The sequence below is a fragment of the Stegostoma tigrinum genome, chromosome 15 (assembly GCF_030684315.1).
Source record: "Stegostoma tigrinum isolate sSteTig4 chromosome 15, sSteTig4.hap1, whole genome shotgun sequence".
Taxonomy (NCBI): Eukaryota; Metazoa; Chordata; class Chondrichthyes; order Orectolobiformes; family Stegostomatidae; genus Stegostoma; species Stegostoma tigrinum.
The window spans coordinates 15488713-15506787 of NC_081368.1; the positions used below are offsets into that span (position 1 = coordinate 15488713).

General features: G+C 40.9%; 1 protein-coding gene and 1 pseudogene across 2 annotated transcripts; both read right to left on the minus strand.

Annotated features, from left to right (window-relative positions):
• Positions 1-1084: 1084 nt before the first annotated feature.
• On the minus strand, positions 1085-14999 carry LOC125458752 (ankyrin repeat domain-containing protein 46). Of its 2 annotated transcripts, XM_048544357.2 has the most exons (4): positions 14619-14999; positions 5232-5390; positions 2291-2350; positions 1085-2052 (listed from the first exon to the last, which is right to left on the minus strand). In XM_048544357.2, the coding sequence occupies exons 1-4, from the start codon at positions 14993-14995 to the stop codon at positions 1836-1838; spliced, it is 813 nt and encodes a 270-aa protein (XP_048400314.2). In that variant the 5' UTR covers positions 14996-14999; the 3' UTR covers positions 1085-1835. The 2 variants fall into 2 exon arrangements, with proteins under 2 accessions (XP_048400314.2, XP_048400315.2); XM_048544358.2 differs by lacking the exon at positions 2291-2350 and having other exon boundaries at positions 14619-14995.
• A 901-nt stretch (positions 15000-15900) lies between these two features.
• Positions 15901-17015, minus strand: LOC125458966 (heat shock cognate 71 kDa protein-like; annotated as a pseudogene).
• Positions 17016-18075: the final 1060 nt, after the last annotated feature.

Here is an 18075-nt window from a genome sequence, read left to right on the forward strand (position 1 = left end):
AGTGGATATAATTAACATCTATCATAATTGATGATAGTACAAGGTAGCTGTGGAGGTTAGACAGACCTCAGGTTTTGGGTAAATGTTTGGCAGAACATCGTGGGCTGAAGGGCCTGTACTGTGCTTTACTATCCTATATTCTACATTCTCATTGTATTACATACATAATTATTCGTAGATGTCTGGACATGAATGACCAACTGTCAAGGATTAACATTCCAACTGAAAAAGTAATAAATTCTGGAATCCCACATTAATGTCCGGTTGAATTGAAAAATAAAACATTAAATAAGTATGACAGTTAAATCCCTACTTGAAGGTATATAATTCTGAAATTCTAGTTTATCGCACGCCCTGATTCTCAACCATTTATCTTGCATTAAACAAATATTTTTTGTGGAATGTACGGTATAGCTGCCCACATACTAAGGTCATCAACTGTGCACCTTCCATTTTTACAATTTCTTCACAGCTAATAACAATTGAACACATTTAATAGTTGCTATCCAAGTTAGCTTTGTCAAAACGCCATCTTGCCTGAGTATTGAATGCTATGAAGAGTCACTTCAAGTTTCCGTACTCTTGCAAAAGCCCAAAAAACAAAATTTAACCAAACAAATTTAAAAATAAGACAGGCCACTGGAGGTACTGAGGTGTAACTTTATAAGAACGTGAGGGAATTAAATTGAAATGTTCGTGAGGAAAATTTGCACCTCAGTCCCCATGGTACCCACTAGTCACAATGAACTTCAAGCGTGCCAGCAGACACCTCCAACAAAAGACAGTAGGCACAGACACAGCCATTTAAAATGATGTGCCAATAATTACTTACTGACAATGTCTGACACAGGTAGTTAATGAATGTGGAGTCTCTTTCCTATGGAGTTCAATACTTCAAATGTGTATTTAAAAAAAGACACTGATGGAAGAGAGGTGCAAAGTTTTCTGAGAAAAGGTCATGCAACTTGAAACAATAACTCCAACTTCTCTCCACAGATTGTGCCAGTCCAGTTGAGTTTTTCCAGCAATTTTGGTTTTCGTTGCAAAGTTTGCATACTTGTTTAAATAATACAAGAGCATGCAGTTCCTGTAATTACTATTTACTGCATTATACTGAATAAAACAATTGTCATGGATACATTTAAAATTAATTTCATTACAAGTAAAAGTGCATATATGTGTGTTCTACATGCCTTTTCTGGACAGTATTGAGAAACATTTGAGTAACAAAAGGAACAAATTAAGTTTTTCTGACAACCTCCACCCACTTTTTAAATGTTCCATCATTTATGTCTAGTTATGCTGCACTTTTCGTTCCTTCATCATGATCAACATTAATCTTAAAACATGAAGCCTTATTTCTACGTTATTCAATTTTTACACATCAGGAATGTGATTTACTATAGTTTCTTAAAGAATTAACTGTGGCCTAGACAACAAAACACATTTCAATGGATATTTCTGCCTGCACACAATACAAAATAAGGAATTCAATAAAGGGTAAAAATATGCATTTAACAATTTAAGCCCAGTATGAAGTTCTACGTTCAGATTATGTTTTACTACTGGGCTTAAATGCACATCCAGACTTTATTAGTATTATATTCTCGAAACAGTTCATTTTACTGGCTGTAATCAAAGTCAGAAAACCAAAACTTAAACCTGAAAAATGGAAATAGATGCAAAGACTAAGAGTGTTGAGTTTTGGTAGCAATCAAGATGTCATAGCTGGAATGCCAACTATCAAAATCAACAGGTCTGCTAGCATTCTTGTCTTCTAATATAGACAATGTGAATCAAACTCATACTTGGTTACACTGGACAGTGTTGAGGTTTTAATGCACTAGTTCTGGTTGGTTTTCTACAAAGGGCAGGACGCCACTGACATAGTAGGCAATGCCAAGAGACAACAGTGCAATTACAATAATGAGTAGCAGAACTCTCCAGAAACCCAAATCATCCACAAACTCCTGCCAGGTGGATCGAAAACTGGAAAGTACACCATCCGTATTCTGAAAGTTTGGATTCAAGAGTGAGTGGCTCTCCATGGCACTTGGGAGAAAAAGAGAAATGAAAGTTGCATTTAGATCATCAAAACAACTTCAGAGTATGATCAACAATAAGTTATTTATAAACCTTCACTTGGATTACCAAACAGAAAAGGTTACATTCAGGATTCAAGAAATGTTATTTAACATCTTAAATCAACTGAAAAAGAGAAGAGAATTGTTTTGTGTGTAGATATTTAGGTTCAAATTAGTTTTCTCAGCAAGCCACACACCAACTTTACCTGAGGGGCTGATGGTCTGTTTCCCAGCCTCTGATGGTACCGTTCTGAGCCTCCTGCTCGCTAGAAGATGCAACAGAGTAGTTAGGGAACAACTTCCCCTCCTGTGGGGAAGCATCAATCCTTAACTGAGTATAATCCTATCATGTGCAACTGAGATCAGGGACTCGATTGTATGGTGACATCACATCTACACAGCAGATGCTGTGATGCCATACACGGGCAGACATAGGCAAGAAAATCTGACTAGACCTTGAAGGTTAAACAGTTTTATGTGTCCTTCATGAACAAAAAGGAATTCATAGGACACAAGCAAGCAAATAAGATATTAAGCACCACAGCTTTTACTTTGTATACCTGCCACAAGAAAGTACCACTGTACCACAGCGTTTTACAGCAAGATTCGGCACAGCAGCTACAATTATGCTTCAATCTAATATAAGTTCTTAAACTATACTGAATAAAAATAATTTCAAAGGCTTACATGTTGATTTGAACATCACTGATTTTAAAAATTAATTTCTCAAGGCAACAGTTTTAGTCGAATTCTATTACAGTACAACTTTTTAATATCCTCTTCTTTTTCCCCTTTATTAAATGCTTAATGGGGTTGATGCACAGATAATACTAAAGTAGGTGGGAAAGCAAACAGAGATGAGGAAATAAGGAGTTTACAGATGGATATTGATAGGCTAAGGAAATGGGCCAGAATCTGTCAGGTGGAGTTTAGTGTCCATTAATGGGAGGCTGTCCATTTTGGCTGAATTATTATTTAAATGGGAAGTAGATTCAACGTGCATTGGTGCAGAGGGATCTGGGTGCCTATGCAGAAAGTGGGTATGCAGGTACAGCATATAATGAGAAAGGCAAACAGAATCCAGGCATTTATTGCAAAAGGACTGGAATAGAAAAGTAAAGAAGTGATGTTACAATTATATAAAGTGTTGACAAGACCACCTCAGGAATATTCTGTACAGGTTTAGTCCCCTTACTTGAGGAAGGATATGGTGGCACTGGAAGCAGTTCAGATATGGTTCTGCAAGTTGATTCAAAAGGAACAAATTGCCTACTTCCACTCTTAATTTCTTTGCCCTCTCATTGGTGTATGATTAGACAACTTCTTCATGCAACAATTCTTCCATTTTTAAAAATCAAGACAATGAGAACTGACTATGTTATTCAACTATAAACAGGCAACACAGACCAACTTTTTGCTTATTTCACAACAGATTTCCATTTCAGGACACTAAGTGGTTATCTAGAACAGATACTTGAGCCAATCGCACCCTCTCTACATAGGAACAGCAACAGAACATTCAGGCTCTCATGCCTGTTTGAACACTATTCACTGAGATCATGGCTGACCAGGATCCAAACCCAATCCACAATCCCTTATTACTCTTATCAAGCAAAAGTCCATTGATCTTAGATTTTAAGTTAATCACCAAGCTAGAATTTATAGCATGACAATTTTTACTCTTTACAAGAAGTAGTGCTTCGGAATTTCCCACCTGAAGGGACTAACTAAAACTTTATGTTAATGACCCTTTGACTTGGACGTTCCCCACCAGTAGAGAAAGCCACACTTTCTATCTCATCAATTCCTAAAAAGCATAGTTAGAATCATTCCTTAACCTTCTATATACCTCTTACCCATTATGCTGTAGCCAACACAGAAGATGTACCACAGTTCTACTCAAAGATAAGATACAAAGACCAAAACTCTGATCTTCCTGCAATGCATGGCTCATAATGACTTCTTGCTTTAGTTAGCTAAATCAAGAAATGGGACAGTTACCCTACAAGTTGTAATCAAAACTGCGCAATTTTCTTATCCTTTTGGAGCTGGTTTAAATCAAGTATCAAAGTTATAATAGGGAAAACAGAAACCAAGCAGCTATTGTGTTTCGCAAAATTGCAAATTCTGCACATGCAACATAATATATTTCTGATCTTAGTGCGGCTATCAAATGAGTGAAAGAGATGCACAATTTCATGCGGAACTTAGATACAGGATGGGGATTCAGGACATGTAGCAAAGGTTATTCATATCTCTAAGGACCAAGCAGTCAGCAGTTCTGGTCAAGATCTGCCAGAAGGCCAGAATCATAACAAGACAAGAAGCTTTAACATGCCACGTTGTTGATTTGCAGAGAATAGAGACAAGGCAGTCTTGAAACAATGCAATTGTCTCTATAATCAAAAGCTCAGAAATCACACAACACCAGGTTATAGTCCAACAGGTTTATTTGAAACCGCAAGCTTTCGGAGCCTCACTCCTTCTTCAGACGTTAGCGAGAGAGGTGGCAGCATACGCAGAAAGTAAAAGTAAAAACAAAATCAAAGGGTCACACAACTGATGAGGATGTATGAAACAAACCTAAGAGGCTATTAAATCTTTAATCAGTTATAAGGTTTTAATTGATTAATATGTATATGTAAAGCTCCAAAATTTCTTTCAAGTCATGGCTCTGAGAGAACTGAAGGTTTTTATCAATGTAAAGAACAGTCAACATTTCAGGTCAAACAATGCATGTTAGGCCTTGTTTAGGATCTGTTTGTTTTGGTTTGGAGTCAGACTGGTTTTATTTCTAAAATAGGAATTTATAAAAAGCCAAATTGTCTGACTGTCTATAAATTGTGTGTTATCCTCATCAATTGAGACCCCCTTGGGTCTTTTTCTTATAAGTTCTATCGATGATACTACCTCTCTCAGTAACACCTGAAGGAGGAGTGAGGCTCTGAAAGATTGTATTTTCAAATAAACTTGTTGGACTATAACCTGGTGCTGTGTGACTTCTAACCTTGTCCACCCCAGTCCAACACCAGCACCGCCACATAATACTCAAAAGCTAATCTTCTACAGGCATATGTTTTAAAAGAATTTTAACTCAGCTTACAAAATTATTCTTCTAGCTCAGATTTTTTCTGATTCAATGTTTACCTCTCATTTTCTGCTGTTTGCATAATCTCTAATTTAGAGTGGGTTCCACGGTTGAATCCTTTCACTTCTTGCTCCTCTAAGGACTCCAGCAACTTGATGGCATCTTTGTTTACTCCTCGACGTTTTGCCAAAACGAGTGGGGTGGCACCATGATGGTTGCTTGAATTATAAAGAGAATATAAAATAACAATTTACACATTTCACAGTCGTGTTGTTTCTAGTAACTGTTTTAGAAGAGTAAAACCTGGTCACAGCTACGAATGGCTTTCCTTGCATAATTTTGGAATGAGGGCACAATAATCCATCCAGGCATACTCCTAAAAATCAAGCAGAAAATATAAACATACATTCAAATTTAGTTCTTATACACTGTGCTACACCTTGTCACTGATAAACATCAAAATGTAACTGGCTCTTTTACAAGCCAATGTGAAACTACCGATAGCATTCCCTTGGGGGTGGGGGGGGGGTGGAGAGAAGAACAGGCACTGTTTCCAAAACATCAACTGTCAACTACAATTTGGACATTGAAGGGCATGAAACAAAAAGCAATCATTCCACCTCCAGTGAAGGAGTTCTGACATCTGTAAGAAAAATGAAACTGATTCAGCAACTGGATAGACTGTTGTTATTTTGTATCTTCAGATACAGGGAGTTTTTGATTTACAACTGTCAAAACATATTGCAGTTCAAGAGTTAGAATTGCAATCTTTACAACATGCGACTGGAAAAATTCACACATTTTCACAGAGCTAAACTGTGAAATTAATATTAGTAGGACCCTGATGTAACAGTGCTGATAGAGGTTGCAAACGTTATCCTGATTTGTAACTATATCAGGCTGTGGAAACCTCAACTACATTGGAGGAAGAGACAACTGACAAGGACAGTCAGTCAATCTGCATCAACTGCCTCCATGTCAGTCAACATCTGTGGTAGAAATAGTTGATATTTCAACTCATAACTTTTCTGAAAAATAGGCCATGAACAAGGCTGATCAATTCATTCCCTCAAGCTGCAAAGGAATGAACGGGGAAGATATATAAACAAATTCACAAATCAAAGAGCAGAAATGTAGGCTGAACAACTTTTGGCCAATGCAACTGAATACCTTCACAACCCATGGCTAAGTAGCGAGCAATCTGTCCTGAGGCAGGCAGGTGCGAGACATCAAACTTGAGACTAGGACCTGAAGGCACAGCCTCAGAGTGAAGGGACAACCCTTTAGAACAGAGATGAGAAGGAATTTCTTTAAACAGAGGCTGATGAACTCATGGCCTCAGAAGGCTGTGGAGGCCAAAGCGTTGAAAATATATTTAAGAAAGAGATAGACAGGTTCTTGATTAGAAAAGGGATCAAGGCTTTACAGGGAGAAGGCAGGAGAATGAGGGTGAGAGCATATCAGGCATGACCAAATCACAGAGCAGACTCAATGGGTTGAATGGCCTAATTCTGCTCCTTTATCTTATGGTCTTATATTCTCAAGTGCAGAAACCTAGCTTAATAATTAGTGCAGGGTTGCGTGAATGATATACTGCTGAAAGTTCCATACTAAACCAAGTCCCCAGCTACTTGCTCAGATAGCTTAAAACTATAACATCACATTGCACCAAAGAACAGCAGATGAGCTGTTATACTGGCCAATATTTCCAAGAATATTGTTTAAAATAAAAACACAGTCTCATTGCTCTTTGTAGAACTTGCTGCATGCAAATTAATGGACATATTTTCTACATTATAACTGTCGGTACACTTCAAATATTGGTATTTGTCCAAAAACACTGCCATTGCCAATGTGAAGTTGCAAAAGGTACTATGTAAATGTAAGTTCCCTTTATCTGAATGAAGTAACTGAACAAAGTATGAATAAAAACCACACTAAAGTAGTAAAAGCTGCATGAAACACAAAGGTTTAAAGGACTAAGATAAATACAAGAACGTGGGGAAAAACTGAAACTTTCTAAAAAAAAACCTTGCGAAATTAAAACAAGTCACTGGCAAGGTAATGCAGCTCCACAACTTCAAGAACATAAAGCTAGTCAGGAGAGGAAAGTAAACACCAGCAAGCTCTGAATTCTGACAGAATTACTTAACTTCACAAAACATCAACTTGCCCACCCATGTCCAAACTCAATAGATTCAGTATGGGTCAGCAGAACCCTGCTTGTTGTGATGGAAAAAGAATTGAAATCAAATGGGCACTTTGGGGCAATGCAGTGGCTTGGTGGTTAGCACTGCAGCCTCACAGCACCAGCGACCAGGGTTCAAGTTGACTCTTGGGCAACTTTGTGGAGTTTGCTCAATCTCCCTGTGTCTGCACGGGCTTCCTCCAGGCTTTCCAGTTTCATTCCACAGTCCAAAGATGTGCAGGTTAGATGGACTGGCCATGTTAAATTGCCCGTAGTGTTCAGCAATGTGTAGATTAGGTAGGTTATAGGTCTGGGTGGGATGTTCTGAGGGTCAATGTAGACTTGTGGGGCCGAAGGGCCTGTTCCCTCACTGTAGGAATTCTATTATGTAATGTCCAGAAGAAATGTTCAGGTATCATTTTTGAAGCTTGTAATTAAGTTTCTGTCCATCTGGGATAACGCAATTTTTTTCATAGCCATTGAATTCCCAAATAAGGTGACATTGTAATCATAACAGATGTGGTCTAGCTTCAAACAGAAATGGGATACCCTGCAGCCCAATGGTATCAACATGGACTTCACGAGCTTCAAAATCTCCCCTCCCCCTACCACATCCCAAAACCAGCCCAGCTTGTCCCCGCCTCCCTAACCGGTCCTTCCTCCCACCTCAAGCCCCACACCTATCTGCTACCTACTAACCTCATCCCACCCCCTTGACCTGCCCATCCTCTCTGGACTGACCTATCTCCTCCCTATCTCCCCATCTACACTCACCTTTACTGGCTCCATCCCCGCCTCTTTAACCTGTCTGTCTCCTCTCCACCTATCTTCTCCTCTAGCTATCTTCTACGCGCCTCCCCCTCTCTCCCTATTTATTTCAGATCCTCCTTCCCCGCCCCCATTTCTGAAGGAGGGTCTAGGCCCGAAATGGCAGCCTTCCTGCTCCTCTGATGCTGCTTGGCCCGCCGTGTTCATTCAGCTCTACACCTTGTTATCTCAGATTCTCCAGGATGTGCAGTTCCTACAATCTCTAATACTAAACCATTTTGGCTTGAAGCTTTCTTTAATGAAAAATGTGTAGAAGTGCCTGTTCTGCAACCCTGGTCGCTGGTGCTGTGAGGCTGCAGTGCTAACCACCAAGCCACTGCATTGCCCCAAAGTGCCCATTTGATTTCAATTCTTTTTCCATCACAACAAGCAGGGTTCTGCTGACCCATACTGAATCTATTGAGTTTGGACATGGGTGGGCAAATTGATGTTTTGTGAAGTTAAGTAATTCTACAGTGAGGGAACAGGCCCTTCAGCCCAACAAGTCTATACTGACCCTCAGAACATCCCACCCAGACCTATAACTCACCTAATCCACACATTGCTGAATTGTCAGAATGATTACATGCCTTAAGCATTAAACACAGTTGTTCTCTCTACAGCAGCTGTCTAAGCTTTTAAGCACTTCTGCTGCTTTGTATTTGCTCATTGACTTGCTTTTCTATGAAAAGAAATTGCAAGGATAAACAGGTGCTCTGAAAAAAATCAAAAAAAACTCAACAGCCTTCAGCTGTCCAAGCTTCCATATTAATACTTTTAAGACTGTGATTCGAAGACACCCTATCTCAGAGAGTCGAGACACACTGGAACTCTTTTCCCTCAAAAGAGTGTGGAAGAAGAATCGTTAATAATGTCGAGGCCGTGGCAGATATTCTCGATAAGCAAGGAGGTGAAAGCATATTGGATAGTGGTAGTTGGGCGGGGGGGGGGGGGGGGCAGGGAATGTATAGTGAGCAGATCAGTTATGACCTTATTGAAATGCGAACTAGGCTTGACGGTGAAGTGGCCGAATACCACCAGTAATTTGCTCAACAGCTCTCATGGGGCCATATTTTGCTGAGGGGCAGAAGACTGGCCCTTGTAGAGCACCACTGCAATACTGACCTTCCTTATGTGTGGTGGAGGAAGTGAGGGAAGGAACATCTCTAGCCTCAGCGTAAAGTTCAGCCTCATGTATAAGGATGAAGTACAAGAAGATGGAATCGTAAAACAGCAGACAGTGTGGCAGCACAGAAATACAGTGATAACTATAACACGATAAGAATGAAATTAATACAAGGAAATATCAAAGAGTAATGACCATGGAAGTTAATAGCACAATCTGATTATGCTAAAACCACCAAGAATTTAAGAAAAATAAGCAGGAATGGCACACCTCAATGCCCTTAAGATGTAGGAACAAAAGCAGATCAGTCAGCACATCGAATCTGCTCTGCTATTCGATGATATCATGGCTGATCTGATAATCCTAAACTCCAATTATAACCTCCAATCATACCCCTTGACTCCTTTGCTGATTAAAAATCTCTCAGCCTTGCAAGTATAGAACACAGACTTGAAAATCCTTTGTGGTGAAAATTTTAACAGATTCCTACTCATCTCTGATCTCCCAGAAGGGAGAAATGATCTTTCTGTATCCACCCTGTCATGCTCCTCAGTGTCTTGTATGTTTCAATAAGGTCAACTCTCATTCTTCTAAATTCTGATGAGTCCAGACCCAATTTATTCAATCTCTCCTTGTAAGTCCATATGTACTGTTGGCCTGGTGAAACTTTTCTGGACTGCCTCGAATGTCAAAGGTTGCTCCTAAGATAAGGGGCCCGAATCTGTTCATAATTTTTCCAACTGTGATTTGACTCGTGTCTTACTTAGTTCTAGCAAAACCTCCATATTTTTATACTCCATTCCCTTGAAATATGGACCAATATTTCATTTGCCTTCCCTGCTCACGCTGAATCTGGATGTTAGCTTTTTACAATTCACAGGATATTACCCTCCCAATAAGTGACAGTTTATTTATAGTAAATGTAGAGCTGAAAGGAAAACCTATTATGATCCCAGCTAATACAAATACTGGACAAGTCAGGTGCCAGTGTGAAACCTGGCTTGCTAGATCCCAAAATTGTTTTCTTTTAAAAGTCATGGAGCTGTGTCACTGAAAACATTCACAAAGGTCTGCAAGTGTACTTTTAACACAAAGCAGAAAACAGTTATTAAACAAGAAAAACTCATGAACTATGTTGCAGAAGACAAAAAAAACTTGGAAACATTTCAGAACAAACACCAGCAAAATGATTCAAAATCTCACTGATCATTTTTATGCTATCAATATCCTTACAAATACTAAACCCCAGAAAAAAACCCACCACGATCTCCACACTAAGTCTTCTTGCTTAGGCTGGCATTGCAGCAAATTTCTGAGCATTTATTAGATGCTGGTCTCAAAATAAACTGCAAACCAAACTTAGTGTTATGCTAATTTCAGAGAGAACAGATTAACTCCATATACTCCGCTTTCAGCAGGACTTCTGACCAGAGAATCTAATCCTCACACTTCCAATCCCTGGCACATCTGCACACTAACTGGCTCTGGATTTTTCTGTCTGTACATCTCCTATGCATTTATTGATTCAGTGCCAAAATAATGATTGTAACACTGAACCTCAAAAGCTGTGTTATACTCAGTTAGAAATACAAATAATATCCAAACTACTGTAATGAGAATAAACATGCTACACCAGCTCATCCTATATTTTTTTCATAGTGCAAATAAAGCAATACATAGCAGTAGTGGTGCGTATCATTCGCAGCACGCTGTGTGCATCTATGGTACAAAGTTACAACGGTTATGTTACTTCAAAATTAGTTTCAGATTGTATGTTTTCCCACCAGAAAACAATTTCTTTTTAAAATAAGACTAACTAATTTAGCCACCAGTTGCCTCCTGCCCACCGCACCAGAATTAAGTCACCTCAGGCATCTTGATTCTATCATATTTGTTTGAGATGCTCAGTAAACATCTGTCACCTCTGTCAGTATGGGGAACAAACATCCACTCTTCCCAGAATCATGAAAGCCATAAACAAACCATGGGGAAGACTAGTGGCACAAACTGTCATAATGTCAATTTCAAGCAAAACAACCTGTTCAGCTGCAGCAATTAAAAGATAATTCAACCACATATATTAAGACGTGCCTCAGTGAATAAAAACATGCTGTAAACATTAGTATAAAAAAACTGGCATGACAGTTCAGGTGTGCCTCAAAAGATCACTTTTAAAGAAATACTTCATAATTAAGCATTGTACAGTGTTTGACTGCTAAGCATGTGGTGAAATGGTAGTGGCATACAAAATCATTAGCATTTTTTTGGAGGACTAAATTATATGGAAAAATTCACAAAAGAGATGCCAACAACTAATAACAGACATACCAACAGCAATATCAAGCAGATGTTGGAAATCCAAAATAAAACAGAAAATGTTGGAGAAACTCAGCAGATATGGCAGCATCTGTGGACAGAAAACAAAAAAAGCTAATATTTCAAGTCCGATAAGACATGTCATCAAAGCTATTTCTCTTTCCTTAGATGTTGCCTGACCTACTCAGACACCAACACCCACTCTTGCAAAGTAAGGATCCACTAAAACTGGATAACCAACTTACCCAAAAGCAAGTTGAGACCTGATCAAGACTAAGAGCAAGAGGCTTCTGAATGTTCAATGGCCTATGAACAGTTTGTATTATGGATGAAAACAGGGAGCGTCACAAGGATCAGTGGTGGGACCACAATTACTCAGAATAGATTTTATGACTAGGATGAGGAAAGTGAAGGGACTATCACCAAGTTTGCAGATGACAAAAATAAGCGGGAAGACGAATGCTGAGGACGACACAGTCTGCAGAAGGATACAAATAGGTTAATAAGTGGGCAAAAGCTTATCGGATAAAATTCAATGGGAGAAAGAGAGATTTTGCACTCTGGCAGGAAGGGGAGAAGCGGAATATTATTTAAATTGAAGAAAGCTACAGCACAGATGAATCTGGGAGTCCTGGTGCCTAAATAACAAAAAGCAAAAAAAAAGTTCGGCAGGTATTGGGGAAGGTGAAGGTGAACTACCTGAGCTCCTTGGAAGATAGAAGAATGACATGACCTTATCGAAACACAAGATTATTGGGGGACTTGCCAGGGTAAATGCACAAGTGTTTTTCCCCCCCCTCCCTCTGACTCAGAGACTGTCCAGGACCACACAGAATAATTTTAGAGTGAAGGGTTGCCAAAGTAAGACTGAGATGAACAGGAATTTCTTCCCTCACAGTAGAATGACTCTGTGGAATTCTTTATTGCAGACAAATGTAGAGGCTGGGCCATTAAGTATATTTTAGGCTGAGGATTTTTTTAACCAGTCAGGGTTATGGGGAACAAGAAAGTAGAGTTGAGGATTATCTAGATTAGCCATGATTTCGTTGAGTCTTCCTTTTCACTCAATCGGTTGAATGATCTATTACTGCTGTTATGTTTTATAGCCCTATGAGCATCTAGTGATGTTTTTAAGAGCGCAATAATATTTGCAGGGAATCACTATTCAAATGTAGGCCTGGATGTCAAGAGTTGAAATACAAAACAGTAAAAGTTACAGCTTAGGTGCATTTAGCTTTAGTTGGTCTGTGGTTGGAGTAGCAAGTTCATTTCTGAGCACCATGTCTTACAAAGATTCAACTGGCTTTAGAAGCTACACTGCACAAAGATCAGAAAGACACTGGCACCAAAAAAGTCAAAGAGAGACTGCCTAGACTAGGTCAAAATTCCACTGAGTATAGAAGATTTACAGGACACCTCATTCAGGTGCTTAAAGAAGTTTATAGGGTAGATTGAAAGAAACAATTACTTCTGGTGGGGCATAAACTCAAAATTAGAGGTAGACTATTAAGATGTCAGGAAACACTTCTTCAGAAAGTGCAGTACAAACCAGGAAATATGTCTCCTACAAAAAAGCTGCTTGGGAGTTGGCTGCCACCTCAAAATTGAAATGTGGAGATCGACCAATTTCTTAATCTTAATGGATATAGAAGCAAGGCAGGTGGGTAAAAATACAATCTAAATCAGCTGAGAAGTCACTCATTGTTGAGTTTGTGGCAGACTTACCTCTGAACCACAAGGTCTGGGTTTGAGACCTGCTTCAGGACTAGACCACAGCAAACAAGGCTGACGCCTTTGCTGCAGTATATAGTGAATTCTACACATATGGCATTAGCCACCATTTGGATAATGTGCTGAATTAAGCTTCTGTCTACTTGCCGCAGATGCAAAAGATGCATTTGTTTATAATTTGAAATAAAAGCAAAAAGAGCTAGAAATATCAGTTCAGGAAGGATCTCTGGACACAAACTGAGTTAAAATTATGTCCAATGCTGCACAGAATTCTGATGAGAGGGCAATTCAATTTGAAACATTCACTCTCCCTCTCTCACCAGATGCTGCCATCCTGGAATATTTCCAGCACTTTGTTTTCCTGTCTTCATGTTCCATTTAACTCAAAAAAAACAAAATTGCTGGGAAATCTCAGCAGGTCTGGCAACATTTGCAGAAAAAAAAGAGTAAACGATTCAAGTCCAATGATCATTCTTCAGTTCTGAAAGGTCAGTGGACTTGAAACATTAATTCTGTTTTCTCTCAACAGATGTTGCAACACTCAATGGCTTTCTCCAGAAATTTCTGTTTGTTTCAACCTACGTCCAATCTAACTGTCCAGCCCTACCTAAATCCAAGTTCTGAGGAAAGGTCACTGGAAGCAAAACATTAACCCTGACTTTTTCTTCACAGAGGCTGCCAGACCTGCTGAGCTTTTCCAGCAACTTCTGTTTTTGTTCCAAACCAGCTGAGACCCAGTCAAAGTCAATAGAATCATACAGTACAGAAGAGACAATTTGGTTCATCAAGTCTATACTGCCAAAAATATAACACCAGCTACACTAGTCCCACATTTCCACACTATGCCCATAGCCTTGAATATTATGACAGTTTCAAGTCCCAATCAAAGAACTTTCAAAAGATTGTGAAGATTCCCATCTCACTTATCCTCCTAGGGAGTGCAATCCACATTTCTGCCACCCTCCTAGAGGGGGAAAAATGTCCTAAATCCCCACGAAACATCTGGCATATCTCTTTAAAATTACTGAAGAGTGGCTCAGTAGTAAGCACTGCTGCCTCACAGCACCAGGTTCGATTCCACCCTCGGGCGACTGTCTGTGCGGAGTCTGCATTCACCCAGTGTCTGCCTGGGTTTCTTCTGCCCTTAGTGTTCAGGGATGTGTAGATTAGGACGATAGGTCAGGGTGGGATGCTCTGTGTGTCGGTGTGCACTTGCCGGCCTATGCTTCCGTCCAAGACCCAGCTCCAGCCCCAGTCCCAGCCCCAGCCCGGACCCACCAGATGTCGATTTTGAGGCCGTTGGACACCAGGAACTGGATGGAGTCGACATGTCCGCAGAGGTGCAGGGCGGTGTTGCCCTGGTTGTCGGTGGCCAGCAGGTCGGCCCCGAACTTGTGCAGCAGGCGGCAGATTTCGACGTTGCCCCGGGCGGCGGCTACGTGAAGGCCGGTGCGGCCTCGGCCGTCACGGATGTTGGGGTCAAAGCCGCTCTCCAGCAGCCGCTTGGCGTAGGCGAGGTCGCCGTCGATGCAGGCCTGCAGCAGCGGCACCCCGGTCTGACAGGAATCGTTAATAAATACGTACGACATGGCAGTCTTCCGCCACCCTCCTGTCTCTCCGCTGACTGCCACCTCCCCCGCCCCCCCAAAGCCCATCAACCGCGCAGGCTCAGAGCACAGGACGGCAGCAGCAAGAGGTCAAAATTAATGCGTGTACCGGCGCTCAACTCTTCCGCCTTCCCATCCAAAAGGAGGGCGAGAAAACAATGGACTGTAATCCCAGTAGAAAAAAATACACTCAAAACCCACATACAGGGCTTATATACTTGGTCAGTTACCCTAATTGTTGTTTTATATCAAAAGCAAAAGAACTAAGGATGCTGTAAACCAGGAACAAAATGCTCAGCAGGTCTGGCAGCATCTCTGAAGAAAATCCTTCCTCACTGACTAAGAATCTGTTATGATGAAGGACCCGAAACGTTAACTCTGACTTTGTTTCCTCACAGATGCTGCCAGACCTGCTGAGCATTTCCAGCAACTTCTGTTTTCATTGTTGTTTTACATGTTCCTCAGATGTGTGTGCCAATGGCATTCATTGCCTATTTCTAATTGCACTGGGGGTAAAGCTGGGTGAGCCAACCTGAGGTGCAGGGATGCCCACAGTGCCATTAGGGACGGAGTTCTAGGCTTTTGACCCAGTGACAGTGAAGGAATAGCTATGTGGTTTCAAGTCACGATGCCTAGGGATCTTAAAGTGCAATGGTAGTGTCCATACCTCTGAGCCAAGAGATCCGGGTTCAAGTCCCATATGCTCCAGAGAGTGTGTCATAATAAACAAAAACAAAAAATGCTGCAGGGAACTCAGCAGACCTGGCAGCTTCTATGGAGAGTGTAACAGAATTCACATGGACGGTCTCTTGTGGTGCCATGGTAATGTCCCTACGTCTGGGATAGAAACTCTGGGTTCAGTTCTCACCCACCACAAAGGTATGTTAGAATAGCGTGACTGAAAGTCTCTCCAAGTCACAACAGTGAGGGGAACTAGCAGATTGAGATGGTGTTCACAGGCATTTGCTGAACTTTTCCTTCAGAGGTGCCAGAGGTCTCAGGTATGGAAGGTACTGTCGAAAGATGGTTTGCAAAGATGCTATTGAAGAAGAACCTGCATTCTGAAGAAGGGTCCCTGAATTTAAAACATCAACTTTTTCCAGCTCCTTTACTTGGTACTCTACTTACTGTTTTCAGCAGTCATGTTCTTGTCTAGCCAACTCATAACTTCATTACATTTGTCCAAAATGATGTGCTTATCATCATGTCCAACTTTGCCATTTCGCTTCTCATCCTCAGTTGTGGCCTTCATATTAAAGGCATAAAATTTCAAAGCATTCCTTTCAGCAAATTTTCACCTTACTTGTCATATTCACTTTTGTGCTTCCTAGACCATACTTTCAATATCATCCTTGGTCAGGCAACCTTTCTTATTTTTGATGGTGATCTTATTTTTCCTCTCCAGGTGCTCTCACACACACACTCAGACACATTCAAGATCCCATTGGCATCGATTCGAGGCACATTCTGAGAAGTCAGCTGACACTTGCTCAGCAAGTTGATATCCATGGTCATGGCTATTTCAACCTCTAATACTTGAATCAGCGCTCCAGGCTATCAGAGTAGGTAGTAAAGGGTCTGCATTTGTTTGATGGAATGGTGGTATTGCACATGTCATCATTACATCACCAGCAGTTTCAATACCAAGTGATAGAAGAGTGACATCTAACAGCTGCAGATCTCACAAAGCCTCAGAATTGTCACCTGCCAAGATGGTCGCCTGCACAGCAGCATCAGAAGCAACAGCCTTCTCAGGGTTAACAAAGTGTGGAGCTGGATGAACACAGCAGGCCAAGCAGCATCTCAGGAGCACAAAAGCTGACGTTTCGGGCCCAGACCCTTCATCAGAGGGTCTAGGCCCGAAACATCAGCTTTTGTGCTCCTGAAATGCTGCTTGGCCTGCTGTGTTCATCCAGCTTCACACTTTGTTAACTTGGATTCTCCAGCCTCTGCAGTTCCCATTATCTCAGCCTTCTCAGGGTTAATGCTTTTGTTCAGTTCATTGTCATTGATAAAAATCTTACAGCAGTTTCTGGATTTTGGGAATGTGGGTGGATTCACTAACCATGATTGAAAGTCGTTGCCTTATAATGATGAAGTATTTCCATAATTTTCTGTTTTCATGGGTGAAGCAATTAAAGGTGGAAGGTCATGTGATGACGTCTCCAAGAATATGTCCAGACACATTTGACAACTTCATTCTATAGCCTGCTTAAAAGGCATCATCAGCAATGGACCCATTGGTGATAAATATGCTAACTCCTTTGAGCTAACACAGAAGTTGCTGGAAAAGCTCAGCAGGTCTAGCAGAATCTGTGAAGAAAAAAAGTCAGAGTTAACGTTTCGGGTCCAGTGACCCTTCTTGGGCCTTGATGCCTGAAAGGAAAAGAAAAGTTAGCGCGATGAGTGAGCCGGAGGATGAAGTGAAACTGCAGAGTGGTGCAACCCTGAGCCCATGTGATGCGATGCTCTTGGAGAGAAAGGCCGAGAGTGTGCATGTAACTGAGTGTGGATCTCAGGATGCAGCGAGAGCAGCTATCACATCACAGAGATACCTGCGATCCTGGGAGGATTCAAAATATGAGGGATGAAACTTCAGTTGGAATCCACATGGTGCAACTCCTTTGATGATGTCAAGAGGGTGAATGGGGGAGGGTTGCCGTCTTCTGCATGTAATGCAATGTGATGTGACGATGCTGACAAAAAAACAAAATTTCACAGAAATTGAACACCTCCAATAGTCCCCATGATCACAGATGCAGTCTTCAGTCAACTTGATTAACTCCATATGATGTCAAGATATGGTTGGAGGCAGTGGATACTGCAAAGGCTGTGGAGTCTGACAACATTCTGTTATGCTCGAGAACTTGTCACTCTCCTAGCCAAGCTGTTCCAAGATAAACAACACATCTACTCAACAATGTAGAACATTGCAGTACAAATCCAACTTGGCCAATTACCACCTCATTTATCCACTCTCAATCGTAAACAAAGCGATCAACATCAACAGTGCTATCAGGCAGCACCTGCTCAGCAATGACCAGCTCAGTAATAGTAGGAACTGCAGAATCTGAGATAACAAAGTGTACAGCTGGATGAACACAGCAAGCCAAGCAGCATCAGAGGAG